Here is a 17,678-nt window from a genome sequence, read left to right on the forward strand (position 1 = left end):
TTCGTTATTTGGCCATCATCATCATAAACTAAAATCTTCAACCCTTTTCTACTCGTCACGCGTGAAAGAGCAACATACAGTTGTCCATGAGTAAATACTGGCTTCTTCAAAAATAATCCCACATGAGACAATGACTGGCCTTGACTTTTATTAATTGTCATGGCAAAAGATACAACAATTGAAAATTATCTTCGCTGGAACTTAAAAGGTATTCTTGCATGTCACGATCCGGATTTCCCACCCTCAGGAGTCGTGATGGCGCCTACTAATCAGAGCTAGACAAGCCAAGTATTAAAACATTGTCCGATAACNCAACTTCAAAGTATAGAGTGATTTGGAATTTCCAGAACAGTTTAATACTGTTTAGGAATTCGGGTGTATGTATGTGCTCCAAAGCTGAAAAAGAATGATCAGACATACAAACTGTATCAGAACTCAAATATGTCTTCTCAGGACTATGATTGAGTGAAACCATATATTCATTGATCGACTCAACCATATCAAGAGTCGGAGCAAGAATTGCTCTTTGCTGGAGGTAATCAATGTCATTGACATGGTTAAAGAAATATGGATATGTACTTTCAACAATTGCCGATATTGGATCATCACAATTATTTATGAGAAGATCATCGGGGATTTGGACTTTCTCAATGCCATCAATGGAACTCCTAATACTTCCATCACCGATTGCTAAAATCCATTCAGAAAAGTTTTTTAACTCATCCGAATCTGCATCTAACTGATCTCTTTGTAACCTCATATTCTTTGTTAGATTTAAGACTTCACAGTGGGCCCACAAATACGAAGAATTCAGAGTAGCGTTAACAATATCTTGCCTAGATCCTTTTGCAATGACAGGCAAAATTTGTCTGAAGTCGCCACCAAGAACAACTGTTTTACCTCCAAAAGGTTTATCAGCACTGGATGTGTCTTTAAATCTAAGAATATCTCTAAGAGTTTGATCAAGAGCTTCAAAACAATATTTATGCATCATTGGTGCCTCATCCCAAATAATCAACTTTGTCTTTATAATCAAATTTGCTAGAGGACTACCTTGCTTTATATTGCATGTTGAATCTTCAGTTAGATTAAGAGGGATTGCAAATCTCGAATGAGCTGTTCTACCACCTGGTAACAAAAGAGATGCAATTCCACTTGATGCAACAGTTAACACGATGTCTCCTCTAGATCGTATGCCAGAAGACAGAGTCTTCCAAATAAAAGTCTTTCCAGTTCCTCCATAACCATACAAAAAGAAGAATCCACCTTTGGCTTCTTTCACTGCCCTCATAATTTTGTCATAAACCGACTTTTGTTCAACTGTCAAATTCATTAATAATTGTTGATGTTCCTCTAACAGAGAACGACGATTATAACGCAATTCATCATGGATTAACCTATTGCCGTGGTCAACTTCTTCCTCATTGTAAAGAGGTCTTGGCATTGTTGGAAAATCATGAAAACTTCGTCCACAGCTTTTCAAAACTTTTTCCAACTTTTGTAAACAACGATTTTTCAATTCGTCATCTATTAGCTCTGCCTCTGAAAGAACAAAAAGAATTATAGAATTTAAATAACAATAATATAAAAAATATATTACATGATTACTACTTTGATGATAAGTCTGCAATACATGGTCTCAATGAAACATCTGAATGGTGTAAGCTACATATTCACTCATTTTTAAAAGCTAAAATCATGTCGTATTTAGCTGGCTATCAAGAATCTAATTAGACTGATATAAGATTGGCTATTAGAACATTTTCAGGAAGTTTATGCGCTCTCTATCATTTGTGAACTTTTTATTTTCGTGGCTTTACGATCATTTGGGACATAAACTTGTAATTTTGACTCGGTCGCAATTTCTCTCCTAGGTTTTACATACATGGTGTATCCTGGAGCTGTGCACTCTCGGTTTGAGCATTCTATTTTCTCGCCAGTGATGCTGTAAACAGACTTAGGACCTGTCAAGTAGGACTATATCCTAATGGCATAATTTACATTATCTTGTCCCTATATTTGATAAGATCATTTTGATGGACATGCCATGGCTGTAGGGACGGGAGCTTGGCATTGAATCTTTTGATGTACAGACCGTGAAACTTGCTGGAGCTAAGGTTCATTTTTCTCAACAGCATCTGGCCATTGTTCTTAATTGAGTTCATTTAGGATTACTACATGATGTGGGTCACGGGCCATTCAGTCACATGTTTGAGCGTGAATTTCTTCCTCGGGTTCGTGACGGCCTTAAGTGGTAATTGTTAATTAAAAATTATTCTCTCATTTTCATCAGTCAGAACTCAAAGATTTGATACAATGAACTTTATTCTACATTTATCATGATAACTACTTCAATATATAATTCTCTTCAATTTGTCAAAAAAGAGAACTCCTATAGTGCTCCCCTAAGGAGATATTTGCTCCGGTTGGGACTATAAGTATTTCCTAGAACGCTTATACTTGTTGTGCATCAATGCATGATTATGGTGTTTTATTCTTCTACCAATCTGTGCCCTCTCTTCCATCTTGAGTGAAAATACTCTGTCCTCTCATCCAAAAATTAGTCAATGACTGAAGGAGTCTGTTTGACATTGCCACAACAATCACTGTATTCATGGGTTATCCTTTTGCCACAACATACATTAATTTCATGGGTTATCAGTCTAATTAGCTTCTTGATAGCCAGCTAAATACGATATGATTTTAGCTTTTAAAAATGAGTGAATATGCAGCTTACACCATTAAGATGTTTCATTGAAACCATGTATTGCAGACTTATCATCAAAGTAGTAATTTCTATATATTGAAAATTACTTATTTTGAATCCTATTCTATAAACTTTGGAAGTTACCAACACATAATATTACTCAACATGCGTGTTTGACGTAAAAAAATTAAAAAACCTAAGATAGAGTAATTTAATTCACAAATAAGGTATATTTAATTCATCTTTTTAGTTAGGTTAGTTGCTTAGACTGTCACGACCCTAGTTCACCAACCGTGAGTATGTCATGACGGCACCTGGTCCCCATGACCAGGTAAGCCTAACATTTGCGAAAATATATTAATTGCGGAAAAATAGAGAAAATCAAATCAAATATCTAAAAGAAACTGTACCGAATGCCGCTTGGCAAGTACAACTCAATATCACAAGTCTAAAATAATTCCCAAAACCCGAAAACTCACGGGCAACACAGGCTACAGAAGTTTATAGTAAAGGTTCCAAACTCCAGAATTTCTAACAACCGAAAGAAGGAAAAACTAAGTACTAAAGATAGAATAAGAGGGAGACTCGTCGGTATGCGGACGCAGCAGATCTACCTCGAAGTCTCCGTAGTCCTCCTGCCTCACTGATAGGGCGCCTGAGTAGAGGTACTTGGATGATCTGCACATGAAAAACATGCGCAGGAAGGGCATGAGTACACCACAGCGGTACTTAGTAAGTGCCAAGCCTAACCTCGGTTGGGTAGTGACGAGGAAGGTCAGGGCCATACTGAGACAAAATATAGTAATAACAATAATTAACAGTATGATCATCTGACAGAAATAATAAATACAGCAATGATATAAGATAGAGTAAGCAAGGCAATAGCAAATACACAAGAACGGTACAACCACAGAATAAGTACAGCTCAACACCGATGGTAACAATGAGGATCTCCCAGGATACCGTCCTGTAGTCCTTTTCTCAACTGTCCAGTGGATCTCCCGGGATACCATCCCGTAGTCCATCATATGTGTATATCCGAAGGGTCTCCCGGGATACCGTCCCGTAGCCCAACTATCAATGTGCAGGGGGATCTATCGGGAATCTAACCCGCAGTCCCAAAGTAAAAGTGCGGGGGATCTACCGGGAATCGAACCCGTAGTCCCAAAGTAAACAAACAAGGGGGGGAGCTACCGGAATCCCACATCCGTAGTCCCAATGTAAATGCGCAATCACAACCAGAAGGTACACGGAAACGAAGTACAAAAGACAAGCAACAGGTAGTACTGGCCTAGCATGCTTCACGTAGTACAGTTAAGGCAACTTAAGCAATTAGGCAAGTTAAATCAACTAAACATGCTTTCCTAATCTAGCACAGGTTATAAATCGCAATAGAATAAAGAAAATATGAAAGAAACTCAATCGCAATATCTTAAGTAAAACCGGATTTTCAACAATTGGCTCAAGTACGCGCTCGTCACCTCGCGTGCAAGGCACTCAAAATACCAAATAACAATATCCTAAGGGGAAAGGTCCCCCACACAAAGTTAGACAAGCCACTTACCTCGAACCGGCTCAATATCAATAGAAACCACGCCTTTGCCACGAGTATCCGACTCCAAATGGCCCAAATCTATTCAATTCAATTACATATCGTAAATAATATTGCAAACAACTGATTCCACTATTAAATTTAAAGCTACGGCGTGAAATTAGGTAAAATGACCAAAATGCCCCTCCAGCCATCGTCTCGGAATCGAATAATTTTTACGTTTTCAGAACCCTCGTACTCTCACGAGTCTAACCATATAAAAATCTCCCAAATCGGAGGTCAAATGCCCACTCAAAACTCAATAGTTTAGGTAATGAAGTTTTACCCCAAATTAACCAACTTTTGATCCTAAATTCGAATTCCAATGATGTATTTAGCTATATAATGATGAAATATAATGAAAAGGGATCAAGGAAACGTTACCCAATGATTTTCTCTTCAAAACCCACTCAAAATCGCCTTCTCCCGAGCTCTCAATCGATTTTCAAACTTATGAAATTAAACCCTCGAAATTGATATTTCTGAACAGTCATTTCCGCTTCTGCGGACAAGGGACCGCTTCTGCGGTCCCGCTTAAGCGGAAAGCCAACCGCTTCTGCGGTTTTCATTAAAAGGGACAGGACCGCATCTGCGATAGCTGGGCCGCTTCTGCGGCTTCGCTTCTGCGGAAGTGGCACCGCTTCTGCGGCTCCTGAGGAAGGGGGCACAAGCCGCTTCTGCGACGTCCAAGGCCGCTTCTGCGGCTCCGCTTCTGCGGTTCCCAAGCCGCAGAAGCGAAAATACCAGAAAGAAAAATACCAGCTGCAGCAATTACTTAGAAATTTCTCCGTTAACCACCCGAAATCATCCCGAGGCCCCCGGAACCTCAACCAAAAGCACCAATACCACCTAATACCTTATTCGAACTTGTACCAATCCTTAAAACACCTAAAACAACACCGGAAGTCCGATTAAATCAAAGATTCAAGCCTAAGAACTTCAAATTCCAACAAAACACACTTTCGATCAAAAACCTAACCAAACCTCGCCCGAATGACCTGAAATTTTGCACACACATCCCAAATGACATGACGGAGCTACTGCAACTTCCGGAATTCCAATCCGACCCTCGGATCAAAAACTCACTATCGGACCGGAAACTTCAAAAATTCAAACTTCGGCATTTCAAGCCTAAATGAGCTACGAGCCTCCAAAATACATTCCGAACACGCTCCCAACCCCGAAATCACCTAACGGAGCTAACGGAACCATCGGATTTCCATTCCGAGGTCGTCTTCACACTGTTCCGATTACGGACCATTTTTCAACTCTTAAGCTCTCATTTAGGGACTAAGTGTCCCAAAACACTCCGAATCCCAACACCGAACGTCCCGGCAAACCAAAATAGCAGAAATGAACTTAGGGGAAGCAGTTAATGGGGGATCGGGGCGTAAATTCCAAAAACGACCGGCCGGGTCGTTACATCCTCCTACACTTAAACATTCGTTCGTCCTCGAACGAGCATAGAGAACATACCTGAAGTAGTGAAAAGATGAGGGTACTGGCTGCGCATATCCTGCTCGGTCTCCCAAGTCGCCTCCTCGGCCGGCTGACCCCGCCACCGAACCTTCACTGAAGCGATGTTCTTTGACCCCAACTTCCTGACCTGACTGTCCAAAATAGCCACTGGCTCCTCAACATAGGATAGATCCTTGTCCAACTGGACTGAACTGAAATCCAACACGTGCGACGGATCACCGTGATACCTCCGGAGCATCGAAACATGAAATACCGGATGAACTCCGGCCAAGCTGGGAGGTAAGGCAAGCTCATAAGCAACCTCCCCAACTCGCCTCAAGATCTCAAAAGGGCCAATAAACCTCGGACTCAGCTTCCCTTTCTTTCCAAACCTCATGACGCCCTTCATAGGCGAGACCCGAAGCAGAACCCGCTCACCAACCATATATGAAACATCACGAACCTTCCTGTCCGCGTAACTCTTCTGTCTAGACTGGGCTGTACGGAGTCTGTCCTGAATCACCTTGACCTTCTCCAATGCATCCTGAACCATCTCTGTACCCAATAGCCTGGCCTCACCCGGCTCAAACCAACCCACCGGAGATCTACACCTCCTGCCATATAAAGCCTCATACGGCGCCATCTGAATGCTGGACTGATAACTGTTGTTATAAGCAAACTCCGCCAATGGCAAGAAATGATCCCAAGACCCTCCAAACTCAATCACGCACGCACGGAGCATGTCCTCAAGAATCTGAATAGTGCGCTCGGACTGTCCGTCCGTCTGGGGGTGAAATGCTGTGCTCAACTCCACCCGAGTGCCTAACTCCTGCTGCACAGCTCTCCAGAACCGCGATGTAAACTGAGTACCTCTGTCTGAAATGATAGAAACTGGAATACCATGCAAACGGACGATCTCCCTGATATAAATCTCCGCCAACCGCTCCGATGAATAAGTGGTACACACAGGAATGAAATGAGCGGACTTGGTCAGCCGGTCCACAATAACCCAAATGGAATCAAACTTCTTCAAGGTCCGTGGAAGTCCAGATACAAAATCCATGGTGATGCGCTCCCATTTCCACTCCGGAATCTCTATCTGCTGGAGCAACCCACCCGGGCGCTGGTGCTCATACTTCACCTGCTGGCAGTTGAGGCATCTAGACACATAACCAACTATATCCTTCTTCATCCGCCTCCACCAGTAGTGCTGCCTCAGGTCCTGATACATCTTCGCGGCACCCGGATGGATGGAATACCGCGAACTATGGGCCTCTGCTAGAATCATCTCTCGAAGGCCATCAACATTGGGCACACAAATCCGGCCCTGCATCCTCAATACTCCATCATCTCCAATGGTCACATCCCTGGCATCACCACGCTGAACCTTGTCCCGAAGGACAAGCAAATGAGGGTCATCATACTGCCGCTCCCTGATACGGTCAAATAGGGAAGACCGGGAAACCACACAGGCTAGAACCCGACTGGGCTCCGAAAGATCCAATCTCACGAACTGGCTGGCTAAGGCCTGAACATCCATCGCCATAGGCCTCTCTGAAGCTGGTAAATATGCCAAACTCCCCAAACTCTCCGCCCGGCGACTCAAGGCATCCGCCACCACATTGGCCTTGCCCGGGTGATATAGGATAGTGATGTCATAATCCTTCAGCAGCTCTAACCACCTCCTCTGACGCATATTGAGATCCTTTTGCTTGAGCAAGTGCTGCAAACTCCGATGATCAGTATAGATCTCACAAGGCACACCATACAGGTAATGACGCCAGATCTTCAAGGCATGAACAATGGCAGCTAACTCAAGGTCGTGGACAGGGTAATTCTTTTCATGTATCTTCAACTGTCTGGACGCGTAGGCAATCACCCTACCGTCCTGCATCAACACTGCTCCAAGGCCAACTCTCGAGGCGTCACAATAGACAGTATAAGACCCCGAACCGGTAGGCAACATCAAGATAGGGGCTGTAGTCAAAGCTGTCTTGAGCTTCTGAAAGCTCGCCTCACACTCCTCTGTCCACTGAAATGGGGCACCCTTTTGGGTCAATCTAGTCATAGGGGCGGCAATCGATGAAAATCCCTCCACAAAACGACGGTAGTAACCCGCCAGGCCAAGGAAACTGCGAATCTCTGTAGCTGAGGACGGCCTGGGCCAACTCTGCACGGCCTCTACCTTCCTCGGATCCACCCGAATACCCTCGCTAGAAATCATATGGCCTAAGAATGCCACAGAACTCGGCCAAAACTCACATTTTGAGAACTTTGCATATAGTTTCTTCTCCCTCAAGGTCTGAAGCACGGTCCTCAGGTGCTGCTCATGATCTTCCCGGCTCCGGGAATACACCAGAATATCATCAATAAAAACAATCACGAACGAGTCAAGATATGGCCTGAACACACTGTGCATCAAATGCATGAAAGCTGCAGGGGCATTGGTCAGCCCAAATGACATGACAAGGAACTCGTAATGGCCATATCGAGTCCTGAAGGCAGTCGGGATATCTGGCTCCCGAATCTTCAACTGATGGTAACCTGAGCGCAAGTCAATCTTAGAAAACACCCGTGCGCCCTGAAGCTGGTCAAACAGATCATCAATGCGAGGCAAAGGATAACGGTCCTTCACTGTAACCTTGTTCAACTGGCGGTAGTCAATACACATGCGCATAGAACCATCATTTTTCTTCACAAACAAAACAGGAGCACCCCACGGTGAAACACTGGGTCGAATAAAACCCTTACCAAGCAATTCCTGCAACTAATCCTTCAACTCCTTCAACTCAAGAGGAGCCATACGATACGGAGGAATGGAAATGGGCTGGGTGCCCGGCAACAGATCAATGCCGAAATCAATGACTCTATCAGGTGGCATGCCCGGAAGATCGGCTGGAAATACATCGGGATAATCCCGTACCACCGGAACAGAATCAACAGAAGGGTATCAACACTAACATCTCTCACATAAGCCAAATACGCGGCACACCCCTTCTTAACCATGCGCTGAGCTTTAAGAAAAGAGATAACTCTACTGGGAGTGTGGTCTAAAGTACCACTCCACTGAACACGCGGAATACCTGGCATAGCCAGCATCACGGTCTTGGCGTGACAATCAAGAATAGCAAAATGGGGCGACAACCAATCCATGCCCAAAATAATGTCAAAATTCACCATACCGAGTAATAATAAGTCTGCTCTGGTCTCAAAATCACGAATAGTAACCAAACATGACCGATAAACGCGGTCCACAACATGAGAATCTCCCACAGGAGTAGAAACATAAACGGGGGCACTCAAAGAATCCCGAGGCACACCCAAATGAGGAGCAAAGTAAGAAGACACATAGGAGTAAGTAGAGCCCGGATCGAATAGAACCGATGCCTCTCTGTGACAAACCAGAATAATACCTGTAATGACGGAGTCGGAGGCAACAGCCTCAGTACGAGCAGGAATAGCATAATATCTGGCCCGGCCCCTCTCTCGAGGGTGACCTCTATCTCCCCGACCTCTGCCCCTAGCCGGCTGGGCAGGTGGGGTAGCTGCTGGAGCTGTGATCATGGCCTGAGAACTCTGAGGAGCACGCTGCGGCTGAGCAGTCTCTGAAGATACACCCCTACCAAGTCTGGGGCAGTCCCTAACCATGTGGCGTGTATCACCACACTCAAAACAAGCTTTGGGAGGACGCGGTGGCTGTGACTGGCTAGGACTAGGCCTGCTGGGCTGACCTCTGGAAGCACCCCGCGCAGGAGGCGCGCTAGAAACTGGAGGTGCATAATAAGGCTCCTGAGGTGGAGGTGGAGCTGGAGTACTGCCGGCTGCTGGAAGAGCTGAATGTACAGGGCGACCCGCATAACCCCTACCATAACGACCTGCTGATGGGGTACGGGCACCAGAGTAGTGACCCGACTCTCGAGACCTCTTGGCCTCCCTCTCTCCTCGCTCCCTGGCGAGCATACCCTCAATCCTCCTAGCAATGCTCACTACCTGCTGATAAGGAATGTCCATCTCCAACTCTCGAGCCATGCTAGACCTGATGGGCGGAATAAGGCCCTCAATGAACCTGCGAACTCTCTCTCGAACTGTAGCAACCAAAGCCGGTGCGTGCCTGGCCAACCTGGTATAACGGATGGCATACTCTGAAGCTGTCATAGCACCCTGGCGCAAGTGCTCAAACTCTGCGCGCCATGAATCTCTGAGGCTCTGGGGAACAAACTCTCTCATAAACATGTCCGAGAACTGGGTTCAAGTCAGTGAAGCAGCCTCGACTGGACTGTTTATCTCATAAGTGCGCCACCAGTCATAGGCAGCTCCCTGAAGCTAAAAAGCGGTGAAAGAAACCCCACTGGACTCCACTATGCCCATAGTGCGAAGAATACGATGACACTCCTCTAGAAATCCCAAGGCATCGTCTGATGCTAATCCACTGAACACTGGGGGATCATACTTCTTGAACCTCTCAAGTCTGCGCTGCTCGTCCTCTGAAGCAGCTGACCCATCCTCGGGCTGAACTAGCGCTGCAGGCGGTGCCGGAATAATCTCGGGAGCCCGCTCAACCTGCACTCGCTGCTCAGGAGTGCGGACGGCGGGAGTCTGTGCTCCTCCCCCGGCCTGGGATGTGGCTGCAGCAATGGGAAGCAACTCCGCCTGAGCCAAGGTGGTGTACATGCTCATGAACTGAGCCAAAGTCTCCTGGAGCGCTGGAGTAGTAGTGGCAGTAGTAGGTGTGCCAGGTGCCTGGGCTCCGGCTGGATCTGCTGGTGGTACCTTGGCGGCAGCTCGTGTAGGTGCTCTGGCTGCACCACGTGCGCGTCCTCGACCTCTCCCCCGGCCCCGGCCTCTGACGGCTGCAGCAGGGGGCGCGGGTGCCTGATCATCTCGAGTGGCACGTGTCCTCACCATCTGTGAGAGAATAGAAGTCAGAAGTTTAGAATTGATGTCAAAATATCGCACGACAAGGAATTCAAATGAACAGTTACATAGCCCCTCGTAGATAAGTACAGACGTCTCCGTACCGATCAGCGAGATTCTAATAAACCGGCCTTTGTTCCGTGACTCCTATGAACCTAGAGCTCTAATACCAACTTGTCACGACCCTAGTTCACCAACCGTGAACATGTCATGACGGCACCTGGTCCCCATGACCAGGTAAGTCTAACATTGCGGAAATATAGTAATTGCGGAAAAATAGAGAGAATCAAATCAAATATCTAAAGGAAATTGTACTAAATGCCGCTAGGCAAGTACAACTCAATATCACAAGTCTAAAACCATTCCCAAAACCCGGAAACTCACGGACAACACAGGCTACAGAAGTGTATAGTAAAGGTTCCAAACTCCAGAATTTCTAACAACCGAAAGAAGGAAAACTAAGTACTAAAGATAGAATAAGAGGGAGATTCGTCGGTCTGCGGACGCAGCATATCTACCTCGAAGTCTCCGTAGTCCTCCTGCCTCACTGATAGTGCGCCTGAGTAGAGGTACCTGGATGATCTACACATGAAAAACATGCGCAGGAAGGGCGTGAGTACACCACAGCGGTACTCAGTAAGTGCCAAGCCTAACCTCGGTTGGGTAGTGACGAGGAAGGTCAGGGCCATACTGAGACAAAAAATAGTAATAACAATAATTAACAGTATGATAATCTGACAGAAATAATAAATACAGCAGTGATATAAGACAGGTTAAACAAGGCACTAGCAAATACACAAGAACGGAACAACCACAGAATAAGTACAGCTCAATACCAATGGTAACAATGAGGATCTCCCAGGATACCGTCCTGCAGTCATTTTCTCAACTGTCCAGTGGATCTCCCGGGATACCGTCCCGTAGTCCATCATATGTGTATATCCGAAGGATCTCTCGGGATACCGTCCCGTAGTCCAACTATCAATGTGCAGGGGGATCTATCGGGAATCTAACCCGCAGTCCCAAAGTAAAAGTGCAGGGGGATCTACCGGGAATCGAACCCGTAGTCCCAAATTAAACAAACAAGGGGGGGAGCTACCGGAATCCCACATCCGTAGTCCCAATGTAAATGCGCAATCACAACCAGAAGATACACAAAAATGAAGTACAAAGACAAGCAACGGGCAGTACTGGCCTAACATGCTTCACGTAGTACAGTCAAGGCAACTTAAGCAAGTAGGTAGGTTAAAACAACTAAACATGCTCTCCTAATCTAGCACAGGTTATAGTTGCAAGTAGAATAAAGCAAATATGAAAGAAACTCAATCGCAATATCTTAAGTAAAACCGGATTTTCAACAATTGGCTCAAGTACGCGCTCGTCACCTCGCGTGCAAGGCACTCAAAATACCAAATAACAATATCCTAAGGGGAAAGGTCCACCACACAAGGTTAGACAAGCCACTTACCTCGAACCGGCTCAATATCAAGTAGAAATCACGCTCTTGCCACGAGTATCCGACTCCAAATGGCCCAAATCTATTCAATTCAATTACACTTTGTAAATAATATTGCAAACAACTAATTCCGCTAATAAATTTACATCTAGGGCGCAAAAATAGGTAAAATGACCAAAACGCCCCTCCAGCCAACGTCTCGGAATCGAATAATTTTCACATTTTCAGAACCCTCGTACTCCCACGAGTCTAACCATATAAAAATCTCCCAAATAGGAGGTCAAATGCCCACTCAAAATTCAATAGTTTAGGTAATAAAGTTTTACCCCAAATTAACCAACTTTTGATCCTAAATTCGAATTCCAATGATGTATTTAGCTATATAATGATGAAATATAATGAGAAGGGATCAAGGAAACGTTACCCAATGATTTTCTCTTCAAAACCCACTCAAAATCGCCTTCTCCCGAGCTCTCAATCGATTTTCAAACTTATGAAATTTAACCCTCGAAATTGATATTTCTGAACAGTCATTTTCCGCTTCTGCGTACCACGAGCCGCTTCTGCGGTTTTCATTAAAAATCCAGGGTTCCGCTTCTGCGGTCTTAAACCGCACCTGCGGTTGCCGCTTCTGCGAAATACTTACCGCTTCTGCGGTTTCTCACAAAAGACTCGGGATCGCATCTGCGATAGAAGCCTCGCAGGTGCGTAACCGCATCTGCGGTAGATCCTCCGCACCTGTGGAAAAAGCTGAGGGAGCCCAATTCGCTCCTGCGATGCTAAGGCCGCTTCTGCGGTTCCCAAGCCGCAGAAGCGAAAATACCAGAAGGGAAAAACTTCAGCTGCTGCAACACTTCTCAAATTTTGCCGTTAACCACCCGAAATCATCCCGAGGCCCCCGGGGCCTCAACCAAAAGCACCAATACCACCTAATACCTTATTCGAACTTGTATCAATCCTTAAAACACCTAAAACAACACCGGAAGTCCGATTAAATCAAAGATTCAATCCTAAGAACTTCAAATTCCAACAAAACACACTTTCGATCAAAAACCTAACCGAACCTCGCCCGAATGACCTGAAATTTTGCACACACATCCCAAATGACATGATGGAGCTACTGCGACTTCCGGAATTCCAATCCGACCCTCGGATCAGAAACTCACTATCGGACCAGAAACTTCAAAAATTCAAACTTCGGCATTTCAAGCCTGAATAAGCTACGAGCCTCCCAAATACATTCCGAACACGCTCCCAAACCCGAAATCGCCTAACGGAGCTAACGGAACCATCGAATTTCCATTCTGAGGTCGTCTTCACACTGTTCCGATTACAGACTATTTTTCAACTCTTAAGCTCTCATTTAGGGACTAAGTGTCCCAAAACACTCCGAATCCCAACACCGAACGTCCCGGCAAACCAAAATAGCAGAAATGAACTTAGGGGAAGCAGTTAATGGGGAATCGGGGCGTAAATTCCAAAAACGACCGGCCGGGTCGTTACACTTTTTTTCTGCTTTCTCTATTTCTCCATGCATGATGCATCCACTTCTCTCTTTTAAAAGGTTAGGTTTTGATTTTATTTCTCCATTTGGGTCTCTCATTTGATTTTTATTTTAATTTTTATGTGTTAATGCTTGATTTTGATCTAATGTGCATACTTGTTTGTTTTATCTATGTATTTTTGTGATGACCCAAAAGGTCATCACTTATTTTTTAAAATGAATTCTGCATTTCGAGGCCTTAAAATCTCCTTTTAGCTTCACCTCAATTTGCGTGCGCATTCCGGGCATGTAGCCGGAAAGCTGTTATGTGAAAAATCTGTAAAATATTGAAATTTTGACTCAAAATGCATTTAAGTTGACTTCGATCAATATTTTGGGTAAACAGACCCGGACCCGTGATCGGACGGTCCCGCAGGGTCCTTAGGAAATTATGGGACTTGGGCGTATGCCCGGAGTAGAATTCCAAGGTCCCAAGCCCGAGAAATGAATTTTTAAAGAAAATTGTTTTCTGAAATTGTTTAAAAGATTTGGAAATGAATTTGGATTAGAACATGTTGGTATCAGGCCCGTATTTTGGTTCCGGAGCCCGGTACAGGTCCTATATGTGATTTGAGATAATTATGTGAAGTTTGGTAAGATACGGAATCCGTTTGACGGGATTCAGACCTTAAATGCAAAATTTGATGTTTTAAGAAGTTTTGAAATATTTCATTGATTTTGAAGTTTAATTCGTTGTTTAAGGGGTTAATTTGGCGATTTGATCGCACGGATAAGTTCATATGATGTTTTTGAGTTAGTACGTATGTTTGGTTTGGAGCCCGAGGGCTCGGGTGTGTTTCGGATGTGTTTTGGATGTGTTTCGGAAGGTTTTAAACTCTTAAAAAGTTGCAGGTTTTCAGTTGCTGGTATTCTGGTATTTTCTTCTTCGCGTTCGCGGGAGGACCCTCGCGAACGCGATGAGTTAATTGTGCTGAAGGAAAATTCCTTCTAAGCGAACGCGAGACCCAGATTGCGAACGCGAAGCTTTGGGGGGTCTACCCTTCACGAACGCGGGCCTGGTGTCGCGAACGCGAAAGCTTGTGGCCTGGTCAGGGGGAAGGGAAAATTATACCTACGCGAACGTGACCACTTGGACGCGAACGCGAAGGCTCGAGGAGTTACTTCTCCGCGAACGCAAGCCATCTTCCGCGAACGCGAAGGTCTGTCAGACCTAACTCATCGCGAACCCGATGAGCTTATCGCGAACGCGATGACCAAATCTGCCCAGTTATTTTAAAAGTCCAGAAAGAGAATGCATTACGGGATTTAACCCATTTTTCACAAACATCTTCTTCTTCACACCTCTTGAGCGATTTTTGAAGAGCTTCATCACCATAACCTCTTGGGTAAGTAACCTTTGACTTGTTTTCTTCTATTTTTATCAACACCCACTAGATTTCTAGGCCTAAAACATGTGATTAAGGGTAGAAAATTAGGGATTGGGTAGAGTTAGGGCTTTTTAATTATTTGGGAATTTGACCTCGTTTTGGGATTGGATTTCAAAATAAATTATATATTCGGGCTCGTGGGTGAATGGATGATCGGGTTTTGGTCCGAACCTCGTATTTTGACCAAGCGGGCGCGGGTCAATTTTTGACTTTTTGGGAAGAATGATTGGAAAGCTATAATTAAGCATTGGAATTGGATTGTTTAGCGTTTATTGATGTTATTAAGTCGATTATGTCTAGATACAATTGATTTGGAGCCGAGTTCGAAAAGAAAGGCGGTGTTTGAGGCCTGAGTTGGCCGTGGGAGTTCGAGGTAAGTGTTCGGTCTAACCTTAGCTTGAGGGATTAGGAGTTATGTCCTATTTGCTAATTGCTTCTTGTTGAGTACGACGTATAGGCATGGTGACGAGTATCTATACGTTGGTGTCGAGCATGATCGTGAGTCTTAATTGCAATTTGTTGTGTTCTTAAATGATACTACGGATGCTCTAATTGATGATTCTCGATACTGAGCAAGGATTAAGTTTGTTTCGTGGAAATTACTTATGATTGAGTATTGGTGTTAGCTGAGATGAGTAGAAGTTGAGCTAAGATTGGTTATAGCTGATTCTCCCTTGCCGGGATGTATTTACCTTTACTGTCGAATCCCTTGCCGGGATAGTGTAGTTTATTGTTGATCCCTTGCCGGCACTCTTGGTATGGTTGTTGCTAAAAGTATATAAATATATGGATCGGGTTGCACGCCGCAACAATACTAAATATGGATCGGGTTGCACGCTGCAACAGTGATATAAATGGATCGGGTTGCACGCCGCAACAGTGTTAAATGATAAGGGATCAGGTTGCGCGCCGCAACAGTATTATTATTGTTTTGTTTTAGATTTTGAATTGTTATCTCACATTTCTCTTGAGTTCCTGCTGGACTTGGTATTTTCCCCGCAGCATGTACCCCCTCCCATCTTTATTTATTTATTTCTGTTTTATTTTCCGCTGTATATTATATAACTGCACAGGTTTATCTGGAGTCTGGTCCTAGCCTCGTCAGTCGTCACTACTTCACCGGGGTTAGGCCAGGCACTTACCAGCACATGGGGTCGGTTGTGCTGATGCTACACTCTGCACTATGTGCAGATCCCGGAGCAGCTTTTGGACAGTAGCACTTGGTGAGGCTACCTTCAGTCCAGCTAGAGATCCCGAGGTAGTCCTGCAGGCGTCCGCAGGCCCGGCGTTCTCTTCTATCTTACTATGTGTTCTGTTTTCACTTGTTTCCGAGACAGACTGTATTTCCTTTTTCAGACACTTGTATGTAGTACTCATAGACAGTCCGTGATATTGTGACACCAGATTTTTCTAGTAGAGGAGTATATTGGCATTGTAGTACTGGCTTTGGTTATTTTATCTGTTTAAGTCTTCCGCTTGTTCTGTTTATCGTTAATATTCAATGTTGATAACTTGTTAATCTAAGTTGTTAAAAAGGGTTAAAATATGAGAGTTAGTGATTTCTATATTTCGCGGCTTGCCTAACTTCTACGAGTAGGCGGCATCACGACTCTCGAGGGTGGAAAATCCAGGCCGTGATAATTTTTTTGGTTTTTTTGTTATATTCGTTTTGCGGTCTGCAAATCCGCCAAAGCAAAGGAGGTGGTAGGGTAATCACCAGGTTTGGTGTTGAAGGGTTTCAATCATATTTCAACAGCTTTAGCACTAAAAAAATTACAAACTTTGATATTCAACAAAGGTTGAATCTGAGTGTTTTGGAAGCACCGGAAACTCTTGAATAAATGTTGAAGAAGAATATTTGAGAAGCACTAGCAAATATGAGGTTCTAATGAGTTGATTGTCACTACAACAACATTGTGCACATTAATTTACGCAATGTGTTTGACATATGGCTGAAAGTTGAAACAATTGAATAATATATATATTTTTTTACAGGTATTCTAGAATAGAGTCCTCTGGAAGGTACATTATTTACTTCTACTCAGTTGTATCAGTAAACAATACATGTGGTATTTATCATTGTGCTTATCAATCTTTCTATGAGGTATAATATGTATTTTTGGATTGAATTGCTGGATTTTATTTGCATTGACTTTCTGATCTTTTAGGTTATGTTAAAGTATGAATGTTGAATTAAATTCGTAAGATTTAAAGAAAACTATAATCAAGCATGTCTGTGCTTACAATGGAACATGGGGGTGCACAAGGATGATAAGAAGAAAATGGAATGACGAATGGGAGAAAATGAAAAGTGATGCTGAACCAACTTATATATTTGATAGAATTCAAAGAAGCTACGGCGAAATTGCTTATTAGTACATAACTAGGCTGCAACGAGAGTGAATCTTTTTACTTTATTTATTTCTACTATATTTATTTATCTAATGACATGATTTACCACTATATAGGTTGATATAGTCAGATGAGAACTGAAAACCAGCATTTACAGAGAGGGGAGCTTGAACTTGAACTTCATGCCATCAAGAAACAAATGGACAATGTAAAGAGCAGTGATACTGATAGGAAAAGTTTTTAACAACTTTACAATGTGACATGAATTC

General features: G+C 43.9%; 1 protein-coding gene across 1 annotated transcript; it reads right to left on the reverse strand.

The window, feature by feature from the left end:
- Positions 1–265: 265 nt before the first annotated feature.
- LOC109206258 lies at positions 266–1,887 on the reverse strand. The gene is made up of 2 exons (XM_019369071.1): positions 1,821–1,887; positions 266–1,542 (listed from the first exon to the last, which is right to left on the reverse strand). The coding sequence occupies exons 1-2, from the start codon at positions 1,885–1,887 to the stop codon at positions 266–268; spliced, it is 1,344 nt and encodes a 447-aa protein (XP_019224616.1).
- Positions 1,888–17,678: the final 15,791 nt, after the last annotated feature.

The sequence above is a fragment of the Nicotiana attenuata genome, unplaced genomic scaffold (assembly GCF_001879085.1).
Source record: "Nicotiana attenuata strain UT unplaced genomic scaffold, NIATTr2, whole genome shotgun sequence".
NCBI classification, from domain to species: domain Eukaryota; kingdom Viridiplantae; phylum Streptophyta; class Magnoliopsida; order Solanales; family Solanaceae; genus Nicotiana; species Nicotiana attenuata.